Source organism: Betta splendens, chromosome 24 (assembly GCF_900634795.4).
Source record: "Betta splendens chromosome 24, fBetSpl5.4, whole genome shotgun sequence".
Classification (NCBI taxonomy): domain Eukaryota; kingdom Metazoa; phylum Chordata; class Actinopteri; order Anabantiformes; family Osphronemidae; genus Betta; species Betta splendens.
The window spans coordinates 8,814,783-8,841,751 of NC_040901.2; the positions used below are offsets into that span (position 1 = coordinate 8,814,783).

Sequence of the window (26,969 nt, forward strand, 5' to 3'; positions counted from 1 at the left end):
AGTCCTCCTCGTTTAATGGTTTTCCAGGGGCCACAGAGGTGACTAAACGGCGAACAAAGGAGGTCCCCTCACATACTTAAGTCGCCTTTTGGCTGGAGATGAGTTACAGCCTCAGTGGGGCAGTGTGTTTGCATAAGCTACATATTTACAACATGCAGGCTTGAAGCCATGCATAGGTAATGTGGGAGATTTATTTGGTTATCGTTTCATATTATTTGTTGTGTATATGCTGATTAGTCCAAGCCCAGTCTACGTTAAATCTAAGCCTAGTTTAATTTGACTGAAGATGAAATTCTCAAACATTAACTTGTGTTTTCCTACCTCAGTTCACCTCAGTTAAAGTTCTGCTGTCGTCCACTTTGTCCTGTTAGATGTCTGTTTAAATCCACCGTGATCTCATTAAACCACTTCATAGCAAACTTTATGGTCACTTCAGCACCTTCAAGGATTTGAACATTTAATGATGCCACAGGAGAATAAAACGCAGACAAAGCTTCAGATTATTGATGGAGTCAGACCTGATCTCCTGTCAGGGATAAATGTAGATCCAGTGATCAAACAAAATAAAACAAAAACCATCAAGTTAAACTACTCATACTCTGAACTTCTGCTATTTAAAAAACTGAGCATTTTAGCGGAATCAGTAACGCTTCAAAAGTGAGGACGCAAGTGACTTATCTGTGAGCAAATGGCGGCCTCTTGTGGCCAATGTTCAACTTGCAGCAGCAGGAAACGTGCAGATCTCAGAGTAGGAGTCAAAAATTTGAGACGTGTCTGTGATTAATTGGTCCGGGATCTCGAACCTAAGATGACCTGAGCCCCCCCCGGTTCTTAGCGCATCCATCCATTAGCTGCTTCCATTAACACCAAAGTTTCTCAATCTGACAACACGATGAAAGACAAATTGCGCATGTCTGAAACAGGACGTTAAAGCCAGACTCATGTCAAACAGCTTGAACTGAAGCTGGACGCTTCCACGCTGGTTTCGCCAACCGCTGATGCATTGCGTACCTGCGGTGCGCGTGGACGTGGGGAGCGCCTGGAGGCGTCTCACGCCTGGCTCGCAGCCAGCGCAGGCGCTCTGTGCTCCACGCTCCTCCAGGAGCTCAGCAGCGGGTGGGCGTGTAGTTAAACTCCCTTGAACCGCGGCTGCGACCCGGAGCGCGATGAAAAGCTCGCGGGGGCCACGGCCACGGCGAGCGGCGGCCCCGGCTCCTTTGTTTTGTTCTCTCATCCACTTTACGCCACCCACAAAAACTCACCTCCTCTTAAAAGGCGCTTCCAAGGTGAGAACTTAAAAAAAAAACACCTGCGTCACGCGGTTGAAGAGAACATGCTTTTTTTGAAACACGCCCGACAGGTCACGGCCTTTTGCAGCTGTAAACAAGCCGGTCCTCCTCGTTCCATTAAGCATGAAGCAACATCATCGACTCATGAGGCCCACGAGGATTCATTAATATTCCTAATGGTCTAAAACAGAATGTGGGTCATTTAACATTTTTAAAGCCAGTCCAAAGAGATCATGTTTGATCTTTTTGTTATGTAAATCTAGAAACACGGCAGATTGACGTGATGATAATATGGCAGTTGGTTAAATGGCAGCGTCTTCGTTGGGCAGTGATTCACACCCTGCGCAGCCGCGTTCCGGTTTCTATCAAGCGGCGGAAATACGCAGCGTCCACGGGGCGGCGTCGCTTCAGCGCGCGCGTCTCGTCGGATGCAGTCCGCAGAGGAGGCCGTCGTGTCCGGCAGTGACTCAAACGCACGACAGGCGCTGCCCAGAACAAACACCAGCTGCGGCGCAGGGCCACGTGGAGGTGACTGACTTTAATCCGCGGAGGCCGGCGTCACTCCCACTCCACGGTGAATCAGGCCCCGTGATTTCTCCTCCCACCGTCCGGCACAGTGGACGTATTTACGTGACAGATATCATCTCCACGGCGCGTCGTTGGCTTTAAGGGACGGTGGAAGATGCAGCACCATCATATTTCATGGCGCTTATGGTGCCTTTGCTTGAGTCACAGCCATAAAGGCAGTACGAGGCCAAACGTGCCCATGATGATGAACACAATATTATTATCTCATCACGTTCTGAGCCCAGGGTTCGTTTCCCAGCAAAAAGCACACAGATCTTTCTCTCGAGCCAAAAATGTGGAAACATCAGGAGTCCGGTCCAGCTGGAAAGTGGGAGACATTCCTCTGAAGCAGACCGATGGTGCCCCTGTGTAATTCTAATCTTCTCATAATATGTTTTATCACGCAGCAAAACAATGGGTCAAGCAGCGCGTGAACCTTCCCACCAATAGGTCCGAACGGCGCTTCTAAGAGCGTCTGTTGTTTCATTCTCCGTTTTGTTTGTCTCCATGTTCTTGTTTATTCACGCCTTCCAGTGAAAGTTAAAAAAAGGAACTAAATAGAACCGTGGAACAAGCATCACACACCGTGTTTGTGTGTCTGCTCCTCAGCTGAGGCGTCTGAGCAGTGACTCACATTCCCCTAATGAAGTTTCCACTCAGGGACACATGAACGTGTCATCAAGGAAAAAAAACCACCAACCCAAAAGCACCTAATCGATGAAATCGATTCACACGCTTCACTGCACCGACCTTTCGTGGGGTCTGGAGTCAGGACCGCACTGGGAGCGTGCAGCCAGTCCGCTCCCAGCATCGCTCCCCGCGCGTTTCCACGCCTGGAGAGCAGGACAAGCAGCGAGTCCTGAACTTCACCTGTCGTCTGGTGACGTGGGCCGCTCCATTCATCAACAGCCGCGTGGGCGGCCGCTGCGCGCGCGCGCGCGCGCGCGCACACACACACACACACACACACACACACACACACACACACGACCCCTCGCATCCGTCGCGCCCCGGACCCGCTCCCGCTGAGCATTTCATCAGCGAGCGGAGAGCGAGGAAGAGGAGGAAGAGGAGGAGGAGGAGGAGGAGGAGGAGAGGGATCAGAGCGAAGAGCCACCACAGACGGAGGACGACGCAACACGGAGAGCAGGTAAAACAACTCCTCTAACCTTTGCTGTGTTGATTTAACCGGACGTTGTTGCAACTTGTTATTTCTCTGAGCGGTGAATCACGGAGACGCTGCTTAAACGGAGCTGAGGACAGACTTTGGATTCTGTGACACGTGCAGCTACACTCACTCATTATTCTCTGCTAGATTCTCTCCTCCATAGAGGCTTTTTTTTTAAAAGTGCATTTAAATTAACGCTCCAACTTCCACAACCAGTGTCCTCAACGCCGAGGCGCCGGTCCGTTTTAAATGTCGGTGCCAGGCTCCTTTGAGCAGATTATGTGTGTGGAGCTGAGTGAGTCATACTGTAGGAAGTTGAGACGATGGCCCACGGAGGAGCCGCTCCGCGTAATGGAGAAGGAAGCAGGGAGCCTGACGCACGCTGGATGACTTCCATGGGACTCATCTCAACGAAAAGCCCCGGAAAAGATCTTTCGAGCGCGTTATTAGTCCTGGACGGAGGGGAAGTGATAAAGAAGGGCAGAGACGGAGAGAAGCGTCCACGTCATCGGTCACTCGGAGCTGCGATGGAAATGTCCCTTTAACTTCGTCCTCACTCCAGGTTAATGTAAAAGAAGCCTCTTTCTCCACCTGCTGGGGTGCATTGACCCGGGGATCGATCCGGCTCCAGGTGCCAGAGAAGGTCTCAGCTGCCCGACACAAAGCGGCTTTAATAGGCTGTTAAAACCCCAGGTCTTATTATATTAATACCACCCAACCGAACAGCACACGCATCTTGTTCTGAGCGGCCGTGACGTCATCGTCGCTGCGTGCGGCTCAAAGAGTTCGTCGGCGCCGCAGCACAACGGCGCCACTGTAGCGGAGTTTGGGTTTGAGCAGCGCGTGACTTGAAGGGACTCTCCAGGAATCGAACCGACGCACGGAGAAGCACGGGCACTCACAATCATCACACACACACACACACACACACACACACACACACACACACACACACACACACACACACACACACACACACATACCTCTAATAAAGTGTCGGAACATGTCAAGTTATATAATGCAGGGATGAAAGCGTTACGCAAGTGCAACCATCGGGACACCTACTGTTTTTGTGCACAGCAGCACTTTCTTCCTGTGTGGCGTCTGTCCCCGTTGTGCTCGGGAGCTTTTCCCACCAGTCACATTTCTGTACTTAGCGACTTCTCGGCTCAAAGCCTCACTTGTGCTCGCGTCCTCCCGCAGGCTGAAGATGGCGGCTGTGCGCTGGCTGGCCGTGGCCGTGGCCGTGGCCGTGGCCGTGGGGGTCCCCGGGCGCGTGGGCGCGTGCTGGCGGAGCCCCGTCTGCAGCGACCTGAGCGACGAGGCACGAGCGCTGGTAGGTCGCGGCGTCCTCGCGCGCGCCTCGGTCTCTGAACCCCATGCCCCCACGGAAGCTGCGCCTTGAAGCCTCATTTGTTTCATTGTATCTGTTCTGTTCGCGTGGAAAAAGAGGCACAAGTTGAGACAAAACGCAGGTTATGAGCTTTGATCTCAGGGATCAGACCTGAGCTGTCCGAACATCCAGTGATTAGCGTACTCGAGTTATTATGAATTCACGCATAAAAACCGTGAAGTCACGCGTGAACATCAGCACAAACTTCAAATCTAATGAACATGTTACGTCCCACGTATTCTGTTGCCGCAGCCGTGGTTCAAACGTCCCTTTGCTTTCTCCCAGCAGAACTGTATTCATTACTGCCTGTCTGTGACCCAGGCTGCATTCCCAGAGCTCACACCCGCGGATCAGAGGGTCGTCAGCGATGATGATGATGATGATGATGATGATGATGACGGCGACCTCCTGCTCAGCATCATCCTCGCCCTCCTGACCTCCGACGACAAGGCGACGGAGGCAGATCCGCACGCGCGCCGCGACCAGCGACGCTCCTACACCATGGAGCACTTCCGCTGGGGGAAACCGCCGGGGGACAGGCCAAAGCAGCGGGCCCCGGGCCACACGAGGCGCTCCTACCCGGCGGAGCCCCTCCGCCGCGGGGGGCCCTCGGGGGGCCAGATCGCGGCTCTGAAGGGCCGCCGCGACGGCAGGCGCTCCTACACGATGGAGCACTTCCGCTGGGGGAAGCCGCCCGGGCGCAAGCGCGTGCCCCTCGAGGCGCGGGACCCAGTGGGGCGTCGCCAGGTCCGGCAGAGGAAGCGGGCGCGCGGCAGAGCCAAGAGTCACTTCCGGTGGGGGGGGTCGTCTGCGTCCAGGCGCAGCAGCGGGGGCACGGAGCTCCTGGTCGACGTGCTCCGCGCGGTTAGACTTGGAGTCAAGGACGCTGAGAGGAGGATGGGACAGATGAAGAGGGAGGAAGAGGAGGAGGGGGGCGTGGTCGGGTAGCGCCACGGCCGCCGCGCGTTCATTCGTCGTGTTAGAACCCAGGACTCTTCTCTAATAGCATGCTGTTGAATGTACTTCCTGTGCCAAAGTAAAGCTGAGCTCACGATGCGACACGAGGCAGTTCCATGTTGAATAAAAGCTAAGATGCGCGCGCTCACCGCCTCGACCCGATCACAGCTGCTTCTTTCCTGTGGAAACGTCTGTGGATTATAATGAGAATGTGTGACCAAGAGCTGAAGGAATCTATTTATTTAAAGGCATAAACGTTTGTTTACAGTGTTGAACGGTTTTTGGTAAATATTATTAAAGATTATTTTGTTTGGAGCAAATAACAAATGAGCTTTTTGACTGATTTCATCTGAAATTATGACGGATGTGGTCGAAAGCTTCTAGGAAAAAGAGTAAGACTGTTAATAAATGTAACAAATTAAATTATGGGAACAATCTAGTGGTGACGGACGGATGAAGCTGAAGACAGAAATCAAATTAGAGGTGAACCAGAGCTGACGCAAATCCTTGTTTTTTTATCTATAAACGATGTCTGGGAGTCATTGCTGTTATGTGGGTTTGCATCACGCTCACTGGTGCAGCAGTAAAAGCATCAGGCCAAAGAAAACAGTGATTTATGCCACACACAGGCAGAAACTCAAACTATCAGCTACGTAGCTAAAAGTCAAATGTTACGGAGTTGCTTTATAAGCAGTGGCTGGAATCATTGTTGGAGAATCTGACCGTGACATTTCTTCTTCCTGACAGTCATTAATGCTGCTACAGGTCTTCTACCTTTAGAATGAACGGACACGCTGTCAGAGACCTCTCTTCAGACCAGACACCGGCACTGACGTCACACACCTGTCCAAACTTAATAGAAGCGTCATGTGGTGGGTGGAAAGCGCTACGCGGAGTCAGGCGGTGACTGTTACACCTGGGAACACAGTTTCTTATTTGAGACAAAGGTTATAACATAACATATAAACATCCAGTCTTCAAAAATTGATGAGCAGGGCCAATCTTTAATTTTCAGCTCTCATCTCTAGCCCTGGGACCGTGGGGATGTCACGTGACTTCTTCCATCAGTCCATCCAGAAGCTAGTTCTTACTCCTTTTATAAAGAAAGCCACTTCCAAACAAGCAAGTATCGCGAATCATTCAATATAAAAACACAGATCAGACATTTTATAGTTACACTGGAATTTATTGTACAACACAGCGACATCACTAGCATGCAAAGTCGGTTATGACACTCATAAGGCATTTCCTCAATGTAAAAGCTGCCTCGTCACTAGGTAATCCCGTTTTAAAGTGCAAAGTTCACAGAATGGATAGAGTTCACCTACAGCACTACGTCGCAAACAGATCTAATAACTAGACGTGTAATAACACAAAGTAAATTGGATTACCGTCGGTTCATTGTACGTTACACTATGCCATGACGACAAGCAGACTGATAGTTACAGGTCTTCACTGCAAGGCTGCGAGATGCTCAAAACAAGTTTACAGGGCGTCACAGGAAGGTTCAGACAGACCACGTTGCTCTTTGTTCTGCGTTAACGCGACGGACAGACTCACTGGACGAACTGTATGTGGAGCGTTTGGTCTTGTAATGACAACGACAACGGAAGATAATCAGACGCACATCAGCACACGCAGGCTGGCGAAAACGGTCAACACGAACAGCTGATCGGACGCGCGAGACGACACTGTGAAAACAAAACGAATGAACCGGACCTGACGCGAGTTAAACGGGTGTTTGTGAGACGGCTGCAACGGATGCCACGTCTGACGATGACATCACAGCGTGAGAGCACAGCAGGGGGTGCGACCTCAGACACTGAGCCATCCTCCGCCCACAGCTGGGCCACTGCCACATTATTGCCATTATACCTTATGTTATTCTAACTGCAAAGAAATGGCTTTTGGAATTATTCCCATCTCACTAGAGGAGACGGACGCACCGTGAGGTGCAATGAGTTCAAGGTAATGGCAACAACAGAGGTCAGGGTGACGGTACGAAAACCTGTGGCTGAGTCTCATCACTTCTACCAGATGAACTATTAAAACTCGATCTACTGGCTTTAACGGGATGCGGGCTTTCTACTGTGAACTGCTGAAATCAACATGTGAGCAGTCCGTTCACATTTTGATTTCATGTGTTGCTGGTTACTTAGAGATTTTAACAAAAAAAACTCTTCCTATCAACCGAGTAGTTCTCTCGTATCTATCGACACAATCAGTGCAGTGGCAGTCGGAAATCAGAATCAATATACAATATTTATATATACACACGCACACAAAACACCTCTACTCTGTACATCAGCTTAAAGTTTTATATAATTCTCTGTATGTACACGTTTATATGGGAGAGAGAAAAATAAAGCGTCATTGATTCGTTTCTAATGACCAGATGTTCAGGGACCTGCTGCAGTCATGACTGAGTCGCTGTGTGTTTCTGTGGTAAGTTGAGTCACCTGTAAGGCACACTCACTTTGGAGGACAGCACACAGATCAACAGCCAACTTTCATTTAAACCACTGCTAAAAACTCAATAATACAAAAAAATAACTAAGTGCAATAAATAAATGCCCGTCATAAATAAAAAGCACTTTTGGCTAACACTAAAAAGGCAAAACAACAACATCAAGCTGATGGAATGACTTCATATTCGTTTCTATTCTTCTTCGAGTCTAAAAATTGCAGTCAAGTTAAAATGCGGTCGTAAAAACGCAACATAAAGAAAAAAGTAAGCACAGCTGGTCAAATCTCACTTCATGACCAGGATCAAAATAACAATAGGAGAGTTAGGAGTTAGTTTCTAGTTAGTGGGCAACAGGTCTGGCTGTGCTCAAACCAATAAATTAGCTTTCAGTCTACATTTGTCACAGTTCGTAGCAAAACTAGCAGACGTTCTGCATTTATCCACTAATAACTAAGGGAGAAAGGTGTCTTGAGCTAAATTAGTGGATGGACTGACATGAACCACACTGTTTTGGCTGCAATCACATGTTAAATGACTTGGCATTTTAAGCAACTACAATATTCAAAAAGTGGCTTGTTCTTTAGTTGGCTTCAAGCTAGTGTTCATCCACCGACCTCCTGGTTTTAATACACGCAGAGGTCCGGGAACTTCATCTCGTAGATGGGCACAGATCGACTCTGGCTTTGACCGTACCCTGACGAGATGGTCCCAGATGGGCTGGGCGGGGGTCTGGATGTGGAGACAAGCATCAGTCATCGATATGAGTCACAACCGTCACCATCTACTGCAAACACACTCACAGCTAGAAGGGCCGGCTCTGAACCCACCATTTGATGTGCAACTACCTTCTCTTACCTGATTGTAATCTCAAAGATCTGGTTCAGTTTGCTCTGCAGTAGTGTAGCCTGCAATGCAAATGCAGAATGAATGAGTATAAACTAACAAACTAACAGAATGAAGGGTAGGGATGGAAGTAATGGAGGACTCTGTACCCTGGCACCACAGTGGGCGGCTATTTCCTCAAAGGGGGCCTTCTGGAACTTCACCACCACTTGTCTCCTCCGCTCCCGCTCCTGCTCCTCCATGCCCACACTGTCCACTAGAGGGAGGCAGAGTAGTAGACCACACTGACAATGTGCTGGAAAAGTGCTTTTTACGTCTATTAATCATTTTTTTTCTGTAATCATGTTTAATATCATGACGTCTTCAGCAAAAGACGTGAACATACCAATGGCATTCTTCAGGGTTTCAAAGGTGATTTCCTCTGCTGGAGTCCTCTGCACAACAGAATCACAGCACAAAGAGTGTGATGCAGAAAGAACCTGAATCATTTAGAGGTGCGGGGCTACATGCCAATCACTACCTCAGCAGAGTTTGAAGTATATTTGTGCAGAACCATGAAATTGCTGAGAATATTTTTGCTCGTACCTCCTCTTTCTCTGGACTGTTTCTGGACTCCACCTCCACCTGAAGTGAGATAGTCTCACCTATGCTCTTCCTCTTGGACAGACGGTCCTCATCTGGAAAAAGAACGTTTTATCATTTATAAAAAAGCCCTGACATTAACATGCCAAACTGGAAATAACAGGGTCAAATTTCGATCTAGTAGATTAAGTAAATCCAGATAAAGAGACTGTCAAGCATCGGCTCGAATGACAAGTGAATATAAAATTAGCTGGCACACAAAATAAACCATTCCTCATCTGAATGATTATGTTTAAAGGCCCAGAGCTGAGAACAGCTGCAACAATCTCTGATGAAGCGCTAAACCCTCACTAGCCCCTGAGGAGCAGTCAGGAACAATTACCCCCTAAACACACGGCAAAGTCAATAAAAAGCATTATTTAATTAGGGAGGAGTATATATTTAACTAAGAGATCTTTTATTTGTACTCTTGATGAAAACGTTTAACATTAACGACACAAGCTGGGGTCCTTACCTGTGTACTGAGGGACGTAGGGCGTACCCAGTCTTTCAGTATTATAGCCACTACCTCCAAGGACCTCTGTGATCTTTGACTGGAGGAACAACACATCCCCCTCCATCTTCTCCAGTGAGGAAGGCAGTCTAAGAATAGCAGGGAAATGAAACAAGTTTTATAGAAAGAGAAAGTGCTAATAAAATGAAAAGATGGAGAGTACATACCTGGGAATATCAATGAAAACATCCTCAGGCAGAAGGTAGGGACTTTCTTTCTGTCTCACCTCAATTACCTAAAGGGCAGACGATAAAGGCAGTTTATTAAAACACATGCAAACACGCAGACACTCACGCACATATAAACACAAAGCAGCCTGGGCCAAGACCTCATGTATGTGTTGGCAGAAGGCCGGGACGGTGGTGAGCTGGCAGATGAGGTTGAGGTAGGCGGCGGCGAGGGCATGAACAGCACAGCGGTTATAAACAGGAAGCCCTTCATCGGTGGACAGAGCCAGGTCCTGCACAGGATTCAGACTTGGCATCATTGTACATAAAACACTTTAATGAACTTCTAACTTGTAATTTACTCTCTTAAAATGCATTTAGACTATTTGCTTTAGACTGGTTGTGAGTGTGTCCTGGACTGTGACGATTTCTTTATGCTGACTTGCTGAATTGGTTTGTTATATTGGATCTTTACACCTTGCCTTTCCAGTTTCCACTTCTTTGCCATGTTTGTTCTCAAGCTTATATAAACCTAATAAAACATAACCTGAGAAAATGCGCATGCATCCAAACCTGCAGGGCGAGTGCCAGGCGAATGAGGTCCACCACCACCTCTTCGTTAGCCAGCTCCACGCTGAGAAGACCCAAGAGAGCGAAGAGCGTCTCATAGTGCTCTCGACCGCTGCTCGGTTCCTTGCAGCCCATATAAATATGTCGGTATAGCTGCTGGCCATGCTGTAAATGAAGGATGAGAAGAGGGAGAGAACTATTGATCATGGTAGACAGAGAGAAGAGTCTAAACATCAACTCCTCAACAGTTACACTGCCAGTGTAAATAATAAATTACAAATTAAAATGATCAGTTTAAATACGTTCAGTAGAAATTTTCATAATTAGTAAAGCAGGCAAAGATTAACTTTGTACATCAGTACTAAGCAATAATGGCTGACTTCAGTACAGAGTGTTTGTACCTTTTTCATGAATAAGTTGTCCTGTCTGGAACACTTGTCAACTTTGAGCTTGAGCACAGAGATGTCAGAGATAATGCTGCACAGAAAGAAGAAAGAAGTTTAACCCAGCTGAGCTACACCACAATAAAGTGAGCCCTGTATCAGCCGAACCCACAGTGTTCCAAGACACAGAGCCACACACCTAATGTTGGAGAACTTGGGCCTGTTTTCATGTCTGTCGATAAGACTAAGAAGGATTTGAAGCACCAGCAGCCGAACCTCTGGATCCTCAGTCAGAGAGAAAGACAACAGTGGCTCCAGGAAAGAGCTGGGCAGTGCCGTCAGCATGTTTGTTGTCTGGAAACCCGCTGTCACCTACAAGATTAGTGATCACAAGTCATTTTAAGTCAACTGAACTTGAAAAAGAATAAAATGGGGGCAATCACTCTCACATCTGATCCTTCAGCCTAAATACAATTACTGCAGAAAGCAAAAATATACTTGGTAAAGACATACCTGCACTAAGGACTTGAGTAACATAATCTGAATCATTCTGGTACCCTCAGGCCTGGAGGAAAGAGATAATATAGATTCACATTTAAATCCTTTATTACCAAAAGCCATGTCCCAAACAATCAAAGAAAAGATATACATTTAGTTTGAACGTGTAATATATTGTGCAGGTATAACTTACTCTGAGCCTGTCGAAGGCAGAGTTAGGTGAATCCCGGGGACGGGGATCTTGCCCATAATGAATAGCATGACCTCTGACCTTTGGTATGTCGGCAGAGTGTTGGCAAAGGAACCTGAAAATAACAGAAAGATAGACAAGTATCATATGAATAACAGATATTCAAAGAAAAAAGAGGTTGTCTCATTAAATTTCAGAATTTCAAGTTTTGCAGACTCACCAATGGTCCTGATGACAGCTTCTTGGAGCTGCCTCTCCTCATGAGCTTTGATGATCTTGGTGCCAATGTTGGTGCTGCCATCATATGAGCCAGTCAACTCATAGTCCACACTCAGACGAAGCTGTCGCAGCAGCGTGTTAAACACCTCCAACACTGTGGGGCCTGTACACACAATGACGAAACCACGATCTTCAGTGGTAAACATCTGACGATGCTCATTTGTGTGTATTTACATTAATCTAACTTACCCACAGAGCCGCTGGCTGCAATGGCAGCTGCTTCCAACAACACTTCGACTATCCCAGCCCGCACTTTGGCTGAATTCTTGCTGTTAGCATCCAGGTGGCCTAGAAGCTGCTGGATTACTAAGTGAGAGTGCTGAGACTGTAAAAAGAACAGGGAAGATATGTATTAACACACACTGGAAACAGAGAAATGGAAAATGCTAGAAGGCTTTTTTTTCCAAGGTTAAGATCAGCTGTAAGAAGTGTTGTAGGCCAAATGAAGATGAGCAACCTTATGTCTTTTAGTAAGCAGTTTTCAGCAGTACATCAGTAAAAATCTCAAATACTGGATCATGAACACCCCTGAGTCATCCACTTATCTAAACTACGCACAGTGTGAATCACACAGAGCGGAAACGGAGGGAAAGTGAGTGCAAAAGGGGGTGAGGCAGAGGTTGTTGAGAATATGTGGCTATAGTATCACTCACCTGAATGGAGTACATGATGATTTTGAAGCAACACACTGCAAAGGTCTTTCCCTCCCATAGAGCGTGGTTATCTAAGTGCCTGGAGGTGCAGAGACAGGAAGACAGGGAGGATACACAAGATGTAATTAGACTGCGATACTGGTGATGGAGAGCAACCACAGATAAAGAGTAGATATATACAAAATACTTCACACGACACAGCTACGATTTAAGCACTTACATGAACTTGTTAAGAATCTGAGAGGGCAATAAAATGCACACACAATATCTATGAAACATGTTCAAGGTCGTTACTGAATAGTCAAACTGCAGAGGGCTCATATACGTGCAAACAAAGAGGGAGGGTCAGAGAGAGATAAATCACCAAAGCATGGAACAGGCAGAAAGAGAGACAGTGATGGATGAACAAGAGCTGGGTTACACAATACGACAAGTGACAAATGCTTCAAACTAAAGACAGGAACTCAGGTACAATTTTAATAATTGACCTTAATTTCATTAGTAAAATTATGCACGCCTCATTTTTTGCATGCAGCACTCATTAGGGCAAATTATGCATTCAAAAGCGCTGGTCGACACATTTTACATACTGCTTTCATCCAGAGTTTTGTTTAATGCATAATAAATATTAACATGATGGCGAACCCGCTACGTGATACTACGGCCTCCATGAAAAGAGAAGGAAGGTGAGTGAGTAGCAGCGGTACAGCTGACATGAGCCACATAAGTCACCACAAAGTAAAAGACGGACAATGAAACAAAAAAGTAATCCCACAGATGCAAAGGTTTAGAAAGTAATACACCCCTGAAATGAGAGCACAAATGCGACTAAGCTAATAATAAACAGGGAGTTTATGAGAAACCTACAATCTTACGCTCACATCTTGTCTAAAATCACTATATAACCTTGCACTGACCTTGCTGTGCCCTGTCAGGAAAGAAGTCTGACAGTACACAGTGCTAATGCATGCCCTTCAAGGTTTAATCGATATGCAAAAAAAAAACAGAACCTGAAATGTGCATCCAAGAAGACATTGCAAAGGGAGAAGAGGAACGGGGTCTCACTCACATCAGGACGGGTGTGACGGCATTCTTTATGTTGCCATAGGCGGCTCGTCCCAGCAGCTCCCTGAAGCAGCGCTCTGTCAGCTCCACCGGGCTTTCCTTCTCCTTCTCCGACGCCTGCAGCGGAGAAGGGGAGCGGCTGGAAGGGAACGACGCAGGTGAGAAAGCAAAAATCGGAGGAGAGAAAACGGTAGGGAGGAGGCGAGGAGAACGAGGGAGGGAGGGGAAGGCGAGCGGGGAGGGAGACGAGAGGTGCAGGCAGCCACAGAGAGGCAGGAGTTCGAAATCAATTACTTTTTTTTCCTTTAAAACACAAAAACATCATCTGGATGAGTCCCTGCAGCCGCACAAAGGTGAACTGAACTGCAGTGAAAATCAGGTCCCTGTGTTGACTGTCATGGGTGAAAACAAACCCCCCAAGAGGTTTTAATTTGTGTGGGCTCTTACTGGGTCCAGTATTTGTTCTCATGCATAGTTAAAGCACCCACCATAGCCCCAGGTGGTCTGCCAATTATGATATTATTCATTAACCGCCCGCCCAACTCTTTAATCTGCTGTGGAACCTTCCTGTGAGCCTCTCAGTGGCCCCTCTAACATCACAAAAACAAGTTCAAAAGCTGAGAGGCCATAAAAACCTGCAAAGGCTGGAGGTCTGCGGAGTAGAGTGTCTATCACCTGTGTCTATGGTGTGAAGAGCACCACAGTTAAAACTGAGGCAATGTTTTGAAGTGCAACAGAGCACAAAGAAACATAACATCCAGAAATAAACCACTGAAATTAGTCTGGAGCTAATTCTGTGCATCAAGTTTATTTTTAAATGAACTTGTTCATATGCACAGGGATTAATGTAGGAAAAAATGCTCCATCTGTGAGTTTAATTAAACTCTGCACTGACTGCTGTGGGTATTAGGGCTGGTAATGACTGACTAAACTCGGTGTGAGAAGAGATCGAGGATGCACAGCAGGGGCGGCCCACACAAGACACACACTGCACAGGAAAGCTGAGAGGGAAATGTGTTTCTCTGCTGGACTGTGTCTGTCTCCTTCTGTCCATCTGTCACTTTGTTCAACAACCCCCCCCCATTCTTATCACTCCGTTTTCTATTATGCACACTCCACCCAATCTTTCAGCGTTCTTCTCCTTGCCCTCCCCATTTGCTTCCCTAACCTTCAGATCTCAGCACTGACGTCAAAGTGAATTTGAGGATGTGGAGTTCTGCCAAGAACAGGAGGCTCCAGACTCAGAATCTCTCTCTCTCTCATATTCACACGGTGGAGCTCTCAGGCCGTGTGATGTTTTCATTCTCCAGCCACTGCAATATTTCTGTCTCCACTCTTCCACTCTCCCAGTGCCCCTAGATGTTTTCTCCCGAATCTCCTGTTGTTTTTGTCCTTGAATACTGCAGGTGGGCAAACAGATGCCCATAAGTGGAGCTGTCAGTGGGTTCCTTCTGATGACATGATGACAAATGACACTGGTGATAGCTGGCTACACTGCCAGGACAAATATGGCCTAATGCAGGGCAAACAGACGCAGGACAGGCATCAGTTGGCTACAGGACAATGACTATGTGTGTGTGTGAGGCAAAGGCATGTCAGCTCAATACAAACTTATTTAAGGTCATAAAATTTCTCAAAGCATATAAACTCATTTAATCAGGTGGACGTTTCTAAAGCTAATATTGCTATTGATTGCAGCGGGCACTCACCTCTCCGAATGCTCTCCACTCTGCAGGTTAAACAGCAGAGAGGGCACAATTTTGTCCATGTGCTGAGGATCCCAAATGTTGGCCTGGAGCTCATCGTTGACGGTTTTCCTCACCACGCCCTGCAGGCCCTTGATACCTGCCATGCGAATCCTGAAGAAACCAAGCAGAGATAATCTGACAGGTCTATAATCAGATAATTATATAAAGAAAGTTCCATGTGTCTATTTTTGTCCGTATCTGTCAGTGTTCAGCTTTAATTTTTTAAAGCAATATTTAATTTTATCCATCAAAAGGATGTCACTGTGCAGATGATAAAAATAACAAGAGTGCCTAAAAAAAAAGATTATTTCACATCAAGAATACAAAGAGAGATGTCCAAGGGGCATCATATTCATATAGCAGTAAACAAGGTCAAACCTCTTTCCACTCACTTTGTGCGGATGTCAGGGTCCTCGTAGCTGGAGTGGCACATCTCACTGAAGCGCGACACAAAGAAGTCGTAACTGCGGTGGTACGATGGTGTATCTTCCTCTATGTTCGCAAACTTCACAAACTAAGACAGGACACATGTTCATATTAATCAGAAACTCAGTTCAATTAAACATTAAACTTCATTAAAATAAGCCCTAATCCTCGGTGAATATCTCTGAAACGAAAGTCAAACTGTGCCGTAACGTCTCATTAAGAGTGGAAAGCACAGAGTGGAAGGGAGCGCTCCCACTGGGCCGGAAAATGTCACCACTTAAACATGATGACATTTAGCTTCACACCACACTACAGCTGATAAATTATGAACAGGACTTTTTTAAAATCAAAACAGTTGGAACACTCCCCGAAACAAGAATGAAACAATTACTGTAGAGTAAAACGGATGGTAATTACAACACAGGAATCTCCCATTCAACCAGACCAAAGCTAAAGGCAAAAAGAGTGGAGCTGACGGAGAACTACGCCCTGCTGAATTTATCTCCTGTGCACTAAATGAGTATTTGGAGAGGTTTGAAATTAAATGAAGTACCCTTGAGCAAATTAAATGATGTGAATGAAAAACTGCTTCTTTGAAGCAGTTCAGCTGTTACTGCAGTCAACTTCTGCACTGGTGTAAACCCTGAAGGTGCCTTGCATTAGTCCTGGTAATGCTGGACAGCCTCCAGGCTTTAATGCATCAGCGCTCCATGCAGTAAGATCAGACATCTGATTGAAAGCTTTAATAATAGGATGTAAAACCTAAGCAATGGAGACATGAGATTATAATATATAAAATTACAGCCCGAAAGACAAAGTAACAGCAGGCTGACAGAAGCCACTCGGGAACAGCTCTATGTTAGAAAGCGCTGCAGTGGAAGTAAGCGACCAAATATCCAAAAATGTGACGCAGAATTAATTATGCAATACCTATGGGTGTGTATGTGCCTGCCGGCATGCACGCGTGAGGGCATATGGCCTTACATTTGTCCCAAATACGCACCCCTAAGTCGGTGCAAGTGAGACTGATAGCAGGAAGATTATGAGTGAGAGGCTGGCGTGTCTCATCCATCTGTGTAGATCTGGTGTGCAGCTAATCTGATTTCCTGTATATGTCCTCTGTCGACCCGGATAGTGCTGATAGCTGCTTCCCACATCAGAGCACACTCATCACTCAACCGCCGTCTGACCAACCACTCTCTTACCGGGGCTGATCTTTCTCTAATGCTTTCGCAGTATTCCTAACATCTCTTACTTTGTGCCTTCACATCAGAAATAGAGCCGCCCTGTCACCTCTAAAGCTTTAAAACGGGTCAGAAAAAAAAGGAAGAAAAGCTGAGAACATGCATCAGCTGAGGATGAGAGCATTTATCTACATTTATATCCATAAAAAACCCTGTCTTTGCTTATTAAATTATATTTAATGCTGATCTGATTTCAGTGTCAACCACACTTTTTAATCGATATACAAACGTAACGTAGCGTACAGCGCTTAACACTCACAGAGTTGGTTCCTAGAATCTGCAGGTTGGGTTTGTCGGACTCCAGCAGCTTGCGCACCATCTTCAGAAAGCTCTCAACAAACAGGTTGATGCTTTGACAGTGACAGGCCATCAGCAGCTGGTCCAGGGCTTCCATGGCTATGCACACATACCTGAGGAGAAGAAGAGGAGTAATATAGGGGGATATGAATTTCTATAATCTGTGTAGTGACTATAAAATAATACAATACTGCCACAGGCTTTCAACAAAAATCTAAACAGTATGAGGTCTGTCAGACAAACACTGGAGACTTGCATATTGCACAGATTTCAGGCAGACTCTGCCAAGTGTAACTGTAATCTGCACAGGCTGTTTATATTGGCAAAAGTCATCACTGGACATCATATTCATGAGTCATTAAAAACACAAATTTCTGTTGCATATAAAGTAAGTACAGGCTGTGCAGCAACATTTGTGCCCGCTGTTGTTTTTGTTAAAAACAGACACAGTGGGTCTGTGTATGCTCAATGTGCATGGACTTACTGATAATTAGTAATTATGAAAAAGAACACAGCAATTTCACAGTTCTTTCACCAGATTTAGTGAGATACACATCATTTTAAGAATATCTTAAGCACAGTTTTAGGTTCTTTGATGTGCTGTCGGCACAGACAAGACTCTTAAATGTACGACTCCTCTCACTACAAGACAACCTGGTAAATTTATTCACGATTTCAAATCTGTCAGCTTAATTTGTGGCAAAGGATAAATGGCAGAAGTGTGAAACAGTATTTAAATGTTGAACCACTTCCTTCTTTCTGGGGCCGGCTTTGAATGGCAACCGGCTGGTGATGCTCACCCATATCGGTGTCGGGCCACATCCCTTGACAGTCTCTCAGACAGGTATGCGCCGATACGGTCAAGCTTCTCTGGAGCCGACAGGGCATAGAATGTCAGCTTCTCCATGTTGGCTTTCACCAACCCATCCTAAGAGGTTGATAGAGGGAGAGGGTGGATACAATGGAAAACAAGATTAAGATGTTGTATTATTTCATACAGATCTCTCAGCTAATGCAGCTGTGTTCAGTGTGCACTAGTCTAAAACTGGACTACATTATTTCACATCCAACTTTACCCCTTGACCTACTTCACTGCCTCTCTGTTGGCCAGTGGGAGGAGAGAGCTAAAAACATCCATAGTCCATTGAGACATACAAACAAGAGCAAACAGTCCAGGACAAGGTTTAAAAAAGAAAGATAAAAACCAAAAACACATAATAAGCGTATAAGTGTAAGATTATGACTACAAGGTGATACAAACACTAGATGAGAAAGTCACACACAAGTAAGAATGTCAATTAAAAGTTTGAGTTTCCAACTTTCACTTGACAAGACTTGAGCCTTGATTTCGAATTTGAGACCTGGACAATTTCTAATATTTCAGGTCACTGCACTGAATGTGCTAAAAGCACCAGCCTGACAGATCCATAGGCAGCACTATTTAGGCGCCTCAGTAGTCTCATCAAAGTAAGCGGCACAGCCGCTAATTACAGATTTTAACGACCAGCAGGATGTTCCTGACCTTAGATTGAGCCTCAATTAGGCTTTTAATGGTCGACCAGCTACAAAAGTGTCCTGACAGTCCATGCAAAAGAAGGTGAACAGACGTTTGTTCAGTTAAAGCAGTGCAAAGTCAGCCACTGTGAACTAAAGCACATTTTCAGCTTTCTTAAGACTTTATGATCCAGTTACAACATTAGGAGAATGAAATTAAAATGACGCACACAAAAATGTCCATCAAACACATTCTTAAAAAACGTCTAATACCATTAACATTCAGATTAAAGAAAAAGGACATTTCAGCTGTAATGAAAGATGTTGAAGAGCTATAGGAACAGCTTCTTGGCACAGCTAAGACACATAAAGGCATTCACTAATGTAGTTTGTGGCCCAGTGATGCGATCAGCACAGAAACATGGCTCTTCCTTTGTTTGTCTCTCCAAACACTCGAGGCTGGAATCCAGAATCGATGACCCAGCCAGAATACTGCAGCTGACTAGGATTGTTGCAGCTATTGATTATTAAATCTAGTATTCTACCAATTATTCCAGCAATTAATGGAGCACCTAATTAAAGATCAGCAGATCATCACTTGTTTATTTCCAAGTAAAGAAACACCCATACAACCATATATAGGTTCAATATTATATTATTATAATATTATTATAATATCAGAATTTCACAGGCATGTACTACACTTTATCTGTGCTGGCATTTTGTGTGTCATGGAGACAAATGCAGAAACCTATATTTAACCATCTTGGCACCAATTATCTCTTAGGAGCTCTGCAATACAGAAAATGCACACACGCCCACCCACAAGCTCACCCGCTGTGACACACTTACTGAGTAAATGTTATCAGACGGCTTCATTATTCCCAACCTGCTGGGACACCATTACAGTGTCAGCCACAACAGCTTAGAGGGAAACCCACCAACCAAATTGGACGCGTTGCTTGTAGAAAATTAAGGTTACCTGCCAGATCTTGGCCTAAGTGTCAGAGTATCACGGTTTTGGCCATAGATCTACAGCTACAGTGACTACAGTTACTGCTGCAACATAGAAGGACCTACAGGAAGATTTCTGCAACAAATCGTCTGCTTCTTCTGAATTCTCTTTATTAGTCATCTGTATCAGATTGCAGCTAATCAGAGGAAAAGGCAGAAACGCTTTCAACACCAGAAGCTTTGAAGACGACAGTTATGTACAGAGGCCATGGAAAGTTTTCTTCCACCCTTTATCTCACTTTCCAAAGACTGCATTTACATTTACCTGATAAGGAGCTAAAGCTAAATTTGACAGTACAATTTTTGATGGTTTAGATGTTCCGTTGCTTGTAACTGAACAACTATGTAACTGCTATTTGAAAACTGAGAAATGGTGAGGATAGAAAATCAAAACATGATGTGTGTGCTTGAGCTCCTTACCTCTGGGTCTTCTGGGAAGATGTTGTCTACCAGCCTCTTGTATCGAGGCCTGAGTGCCCCGCAACAACCGCAAACCCCTGAGGAAACGGTGAAATGGGGAGAGAAGAAAAAGCAAAACAGAGGAAGATGATCAATTAGACTTCAATTAAAACAGAGAGGTTTGCAAGATTGTGCCTCAACTCCATAACCGGAGGTCCTGAACATGTATAAACAGAGAGCTGTATCAGGACGGAAAGCAAAAATGGTAATTCACAGTATTTCACCTTGTTAGAACAAGTTTCATGAAGGCAGTTCTGAGAGATTTTGAGAAACAAAAGCTTGGTTGGCACAACTACAGTTCACCCCAAGACAATTACAGATACAACAGCCCCTTTTCTCTCAGTGCAGAAACTACAGTGGAAATGTCGAAGTGTACAGCATGCCAGACTTTGTATTAGGGATAACGCTAAGAAGGCACAGAGAGCTGGAGTCTGATTGGCTGAGAGTATTCAGCAGTGGTGACTCATAAGAAGACCCTGAGAGAACACAGAGAAGGATAACCTAAAAAAAGAAAAGCATTTAATCCTTCATACAACTCTATATTCAAATTAATAGAAGGCTAATGAAAAAGTAGATCATTCAGCTGTCAGCAATGCTGTCAAATTTAAGTAATGGTAAGATATTCTCAAATCTTAATGACACGCGACACTGTGTTAGAAGAAAACGTGCCTTCTTTCACTTATTTAAAAGATTAACAGTAATTAATTTATTATTTTTTCATCCAGCTGCAAAAAGAGAAGACTGAAACCAAGCGGAGGACACATTCCAGCTGTCATACTGCCGGCTTGTAAATGAATATAAAAGTAAGAACCCAGTGCACATAAATGATAAAGAGCCTAATACTGTAAATCTTCTTGAGCTTGGAGAGTCTAGGACGTTTCCAACACAGACCATCCTCTACACCAGTGAGTCTTTATACAATAAAATTTCTCTGGGCTACACATTGAGAGATTTGAGATTCACAAGCCTTAAGGTGCTATTAGCGGGCTAAGCCTAGAAAGACTGGAGGTGCCACTATATGTAGGATGACGCTTAGAAAGGCATCTTTAACATTTCAACTTCTTAAAAAGTTCTCTGTTTCATGGCCTCTGTCCACATTATAAAAGGTTTGTCTTAAACACGCAGCAGAAGCTGGTGCTCAGGCTCATCTCGGAAAGCTGCGTGTCTATTCATAGCTGTGGTCCTCGCTCCTCCATCACTTCAAACACTAATGAGGCGTCTGCACCGCTCCCTCTTTCCCTCCTGAACACACCCGACCTCCCCCTACCTCCTTCTCTCACTCTTGCTGTATTGGCCCAGGGCCTGAGTGTAGGAGTTGCCAGTGAATTAATGAAAATGTTGCAGGTCCCAAGTGGAGAGAGGGGAGAGTGGAGGACAAAGAAAGTGAAAGACAGGGGAAGAAAGGTAAAGATACAGATGGAGATACAAGTCTGAGGGAGACAGATTGTCATGCAGCGTATGAGTCACAGTTCTTTACAAGAAAGACCTAGCAGCACACAATATGATTAACAACGCAGTGAGTGTAAATATACATCTTACATACATATTCTGCATCTAGCATTTAACTTGAAAATGTGGATCAGCACCACAGAAACTCCTTCAACTGCCTCACTGGTGCTTTCTGGATACCCAGCGTGGCTCCCATGACGCGTTTTCTGCTAAAAACATAGTTTGGAATTGTTTTGTGTCGATGCTGTTGTTAACCGTGGGTTAGTGTGAAGGAAGCTAAGAGAGTGCAATAAGGTGGGTGGACAGTAATTTGGATGACAGCGGTGAAAAGCACACAGCAGGGGGTCTCACGACATCCACCCACTCTGCATGGCACCCTGACAACAACATTCAGGGGCTGGACACCGAGCTCCCCCGCACCTCAATACACAATTGCACAGTAACCCACACAAACGTGCTTACACACTTTGGAAAGCATTTAATTGAGCAACAACAAATTATTGGTTGTTAGTGGATCAAACAAGATTATAAAGCAAAAGGCAGGCACATCTGCAGCCTGGTGCTCCAACAAGGGGGATCTCTGGCTTACAGTGTGTATCACACACACACACGGAGTGGGACATGTAGGCCAGTGCATCTTGCAGAGTCCTGTCTGCACCTGCTGTCACAAAGCTGCTCTGTTGTACCCAAAGTCACATGGCTGACACAGAGAGTAAATATAGTTCTGGCCCTACAAGGACAATATTAAACGCATTTGATCTGTGTGTGTTTGTGTGTGTGTGTGTGTGTGTGTGCGCTGGAAAGAGAAAAAGTGAGGTAGACCTGTCAATGCAGGTCAAGCTCACCTTCAATTTGGGCCATGCAAAGTACTGGCTTAACAGACCATAGACATGCGAACATATTCAAACATACAGCAAGCAGCAGGTCCATTCTGTAACCTGTAGCAACACATTTCCATCAATACATGTAGCCCTGTCGACGGATGAAACTGCTTATGATGCTTGCCGCCCTTTAGGGGCGTTGTGACATAACAGCGAGAAAGAAATGGCATCAATTGCTGCTATTTTTACATCTGCAATTGAGAAAGAGACAAAAGATAATTAAGCAATAGGCAACACAGCTTGCGGCACAATCTACTATCACTGAGCGAGTATAAGAATAAAAAGAGTAAGGGGAGCACATATAGCACATAAGCCGTTGCTCAGTGAGTTTGAAAATATGTACAGCAGCTGAGAGGAGGAGGCGGGTTTCACCAAAAAAGGCCAACAGCATCAGAGACATGTGATTTCTTCTGTCCCTAAAGCACACAGAACGACAGCCTTTCACATTCAGCACACGTCGGTTTGTCCCCTTCTTCTCTCCGATGACAAGCTACTTATTGAGAACATATCTGTAGGGTACCCACGCCATACGCGCTGCACTCCTGCCACCAATTCGCATACAGCGAATATCAAAGGGAGGCAGGAAACATGCCTGGTGTAATGTGACCAACAAAGACATACAGACCCAGCTGCCAACAAATCCTTATGACATAAGGCCAATCCAATTCAGTATGAACACGGTCAAGTAGGCACTGAAACTGGGCTATGAGGGAATAAAGCCCAGAGCTCCATTTGCATAAAATATGATAGCAGCTGACAATAAACTGAATCCGGTTTCCAGTATGCAGCTTATTTCTTGATAACTGGTTAGCCAAAGTCTCATTGTGTCAATAACATACAAGCCTTAATTGGAGCTAATCAATAAACCGTACATCAACATCCCAGTTACAGTAAAGTGACATTTGACTAAAGGCGTCCCACATATTACCCTTCCTGTGTTTAAGGAAGCACTGATCTTTGTGCTTCCTGAAACAGACTGACATAAACAGAAGAAATCCAACTGATTCAACTTAAGGAGCTTGACAACTTCTCAGCTACACAGTCTATCATACAGAGAGCAGCGTAATAAATCACAAGATAGAAATGTTATCACCGCCAACATTAACATGAGAAACAACAATAAAAAGTATCTTTTACCAAGTACAAATATCCTCATCTCGGCAGCTAATGGTACGGTTTGACAGACGATATCCTCACGACAGACCGAGAGCCCATGGTATGCATTACACAGGACTGACGGTTTTTACATGAACACTGTGAGGAAATGTGCTGCAGAATGTAGGAAAACTGGCTTAACTTGAGGTGGCTCTCCCTACTCACGCGCTCACATAGCTAACAACACGCACCTGAACACACAAGAGGGAAGAAAAAAAAAAAAAAGGCTGCAATTCTTACCGTACATCGGTCGTGATGCTGGAGTCTGCCACTACAGACGCTGATGTTTTCTCAGAGTAGCTTCAGTCGCTCATGCAGACACGAGTACACACACACGCACAGTGCTGCTCTGGTATGAATGCTCGCATGTGCGCTTGAAGCTAAAAGGCAACGTGAACACGCACCGTGATTGGTGCAAAGCCTCTCTCTATGCAATGAAGCTCACACACTTCTCCCTGCTGTGCAGCCTCCACTCACAGGGATATATTTACACACGCGCACTAAACACGGCTGAGGAGCAACGTCACAGAGAAGCGTGCCGTGATGACCTTGGATTCCCCCCCCCCCGTTTGCCTCCTGCAACGGAGCTCCTTCCCTAAGGGAAAGTGCCGATTTCATAAGCAGTCGCACATGGTAGCGCTGCCAAATCAATACAAATTATTCCTCTCAGTCGCAGAGGACCGAGCAGATGAATGGGGGAGAGCGAGTATGGGACAGAAATGTGCAGCAGAGAGATAGACAAGGAAAAGACCTCCCACCCACGCAATCTCTGCTCTCCCTTTCTCCACCCCCTGCCAGCATCACTTTTTCCCTCTCTCCATCATTAACCTTCCTCCAGTTTTTCATTCTTATGCAACTTATTGCCACCGTCCCATTTTTAATCCAGAGTGGCTTTTGAGTAACTCAAATAGAGAAGCTATTCATTTTTATCTTCCACAACCCTTTCAGTGAACACAGATAGTCAAAATGTGTGCTAGTATAAGGATGTGTGATTGTAAACCTGTGAAATACTGTCCATCGGTGTTTACTCACTCTTCTAGGTTATATTTTACAAAAACATAATACATAAATGCATAAAAGCTGTCCATGTCTCATCCCTCAGATGGCAAATTACAAATGAACACAATGCTTTCACATTTAATTCAGAAGATTTATTAAATGTCCTAAGGAGAGAATTAACTTGAAAAATAATTACCATTTTCCACAAATAGTGATGAAATACAAGTTCACTAACTTGATATAGCATTATGAGTATCCTTCAAAATCAAGCTTTGTGTCCATTGTTCTTGGCAGTTACGACCAGAATGTTCAGTAGAAACTCCCACATTCAACCATTTTACTCATGTTAGAATCTATCAATAAAGATTCAGGCTGAAAGGAAGTAAGTATGACCTGGAGAGAAAATTTGATTTTACTGTTATGAGTCAAGACCCCCAAACTTATATGTGCAAAATTCCTCGAAAAGCATTTAACAACAAGCTAAACCATAAATAGTTGCTTATATCTGCAAAATGAAATTATGAAACAATATAACAGTTAGCAGAGAAATAATTCTCTGTTCATGTGCCTTAGCAACAGAGTAGGACCAAGCGAGAACAGAGGAGATGGTGTTTAGCACTCACCCTTGCCAACACGATGGTCCATAAGGACGCGACAGTCCAGTACCAGCCTCTGAGAGGCCGGGACATCAGGAGCAGGCAAGGGCATGGCAGACAAACACTCACACAGACTCAGACACACACTACCTATTACGCAGACAAAGCTATTACGCAGACAAAGAAAAACGCCTTAAAAAAATGCAGGACTACAAACAAAAACAAACCTATAGACCAAAACATTAAATAAATGTAATAAACCAATATATTGTTTAACTAAAACTACTACAACTAAAATTCCGCCACCAATAGATTAAGAATTCTTTAAATGGCTAAATGATAAAAACATATACTCACTCACACAAATCCACAACTGTCCAGTTTAAGTAAAAAACAATAAAACAGATCACATGCACATAAACTAGTGCTGAACAGAAATGTCCAGAAGTTCCAACTTCTGCAAAAAGTACGACACCGAACTCAAAGCTTTTCTCGAGCTTCTTGCTGAACAACAACTCTCACATCTATGTCTTAAAGCTTCTCAATGATACATGCTAATACATCTGCAGTTTAAACAAGAGATTAGCGATTAGTCCTATAATAGCAGCTCTGAGCTCTCTCTGTGCCTCGCTCATTAATAAACATGTCACTGACACCATGGGCCCCACTATCCACCAGAAAACCCTCGCTGGGCGAGAGACAGGAGGGAGGAGAGTGGCAGGACAAGTGACAAGTGTCACGCAGCTATTCAGTCAGTGGGACTGAGGTTTGAGGAATGCTGGAGTGTGTGGTCGTCAGAGGAGAACAACGCAGAATAAATGTCTGGTGAGAGATTGCTCTGCAAAAATTTTTACACATCACACACATCTGGAACACAGACTAAAAGATTGTGTAACATTGATTTGTTGTAGTTGGCAGAGACTGTTTTAAAAATCCTGGTTATGCTGTGTTAATCACACATTTAACTTCTTTGGCAGATCACTTTTCTGCAGTGACCTGCTGTGAACCTTTTGGGTGTATGTCCCTGAACTGTGGGCAAATGGGCGTACAGCGCTGGAGTTACTCACCTGTCATGCTGAACGTTGGCCACAAGGTGGCGGTCTTTTTCCAGCCTCAAAGTGGCGCGGTGACAAGCGAAACTTTATCCCACAACGAAGTCTCCGTCGGCGCTTCGAAAGTCAGGAAAACCCCTGGATTGTCTTTGGCCTGTGGATGTCACACTACCAGAATTAGATTTGGGGCTTCTAGATGTTGTTTCCATTTAAACATATTTAGGTCCGTATAAAAAAAAACAGGCGTTTATATTTGACTGGACAAAAATATTTATAGTTTCACTGACAGCTAATATCGAGTTGACAGAAGCTGCCTTTAATATTAATTCATCGTTAGCAACGTTGAGTAGTTCCAACTGTTTTTAATTTAACGTATTCTGTTATAAAGTGCTTTACTAGTTCTCGGTTTTCTATTCTATTCTAGTTTTCTATTTCTATGTACGAACGTACTGTTGCCATATCGGAAAGGCTTAATTTATTACAGGAATGACACAGAGATCACCATATTTAGTTAGCTAAGCTAGTTGCTAC

General features: G+C 45.0%; 2 protein-coding genes across 7 annotated transcripts; one reads left to right on the forward strand and one right to left on the reverse strand.

The window, feature by feature from the left end:
• The first annotated feature begins 2,849 nt into the window (after positions 1-2,849).
• Positions 2,850-5,738, forward strand: LOC114849221 (pro-opiomelanocortin-like). Of its 3 annotated transcripts, none has more exons than XM_029140413.3 (3): positions 2,850-3,006; positions 4,228-4,360; positions 4,703-5,738. In XM_029140413.3, exons 2-3 carry the CDS (start codon positions 4,235-4,237, stop codon positions 5,363-5,365), a joined length of 789 nt encoding a protein of 262 aa, XP_028996246.1. In that variant the 5' UTR covers positions 2,850-3,006; positions 4,228-4,234; the 3' UTR covers positions 5,366-5,738. The 3 variants fall into 3 exon arrangements, with proteins under 3 accessions (XP_028996246.1, XP_028996247.1, XP_028996248.1); XM_029140414.3 differs by having other exon boundaries at positions 4,706-5,736; XM_029140415.3 differs by having other exon boundaries at positions 4,739-5,736.
• An 801-nt stretch (positions 5,739-6,539) lies between these two features.
• On the reverse strand, positions 6,540-26,592 carry LOC114849218 (protein EFR3 homolog B). 4 transcript variants are annotated; one of them, XM_029140408.1, is made up of 23 exons: positions 26,454-26,592; positions 20,268-20,344; positions 18,140-18,267; positions 17,302-17,452; positions 15,765-15,886; positions 15,334-15,483; positions 13,629-13,763; positions 12,560-12,638; positions 12,096-12,231; positions 11,848-12,009; positions 11,631-11,742; positions 11,453-11,504; positions 11,139-11,311; positions 10,958-11,033; positions 10,560-10,721; positions 10,148-10,279; positions 9,987-10,054; positions 9,781-9,908; positions 9,270-9,361; positions 9,070-9,118; positions 8,834-8,940; positions 8,697-8,746; positions 6,540-8,570 (listed from the first exon to the last, which is right to left on the reverse strand). In XM_029140408.1, exons 1-23 carry the CDS (start codon positions 26,458-26,460, stop codon positions 8,465-8,467), a joined length of 2,454 nt encoding a protein of 817 aa, XP_028996241.1. In that variant the 5' UTR covers positions 26,461-26,592; the 3' UTR covers positions 6,540-8,464. The 4 variants fall into 4 exon arrangements, with proteins under 4 accessions (XP_028996241.1, XP_028996239.1, XP_028996242.1 ...); XM_029140406.2 differs by lacking the exon at positions 26,454-26,592 and adding an exon at positions 25,414-25,972; XM_029140409.3 differs by lacking the exon at positions 26,454-26,592 and adding an exon at positions 24,032-24,490.
• Positions 26,593-26,969: the final 377 nt, after the last annotated feature.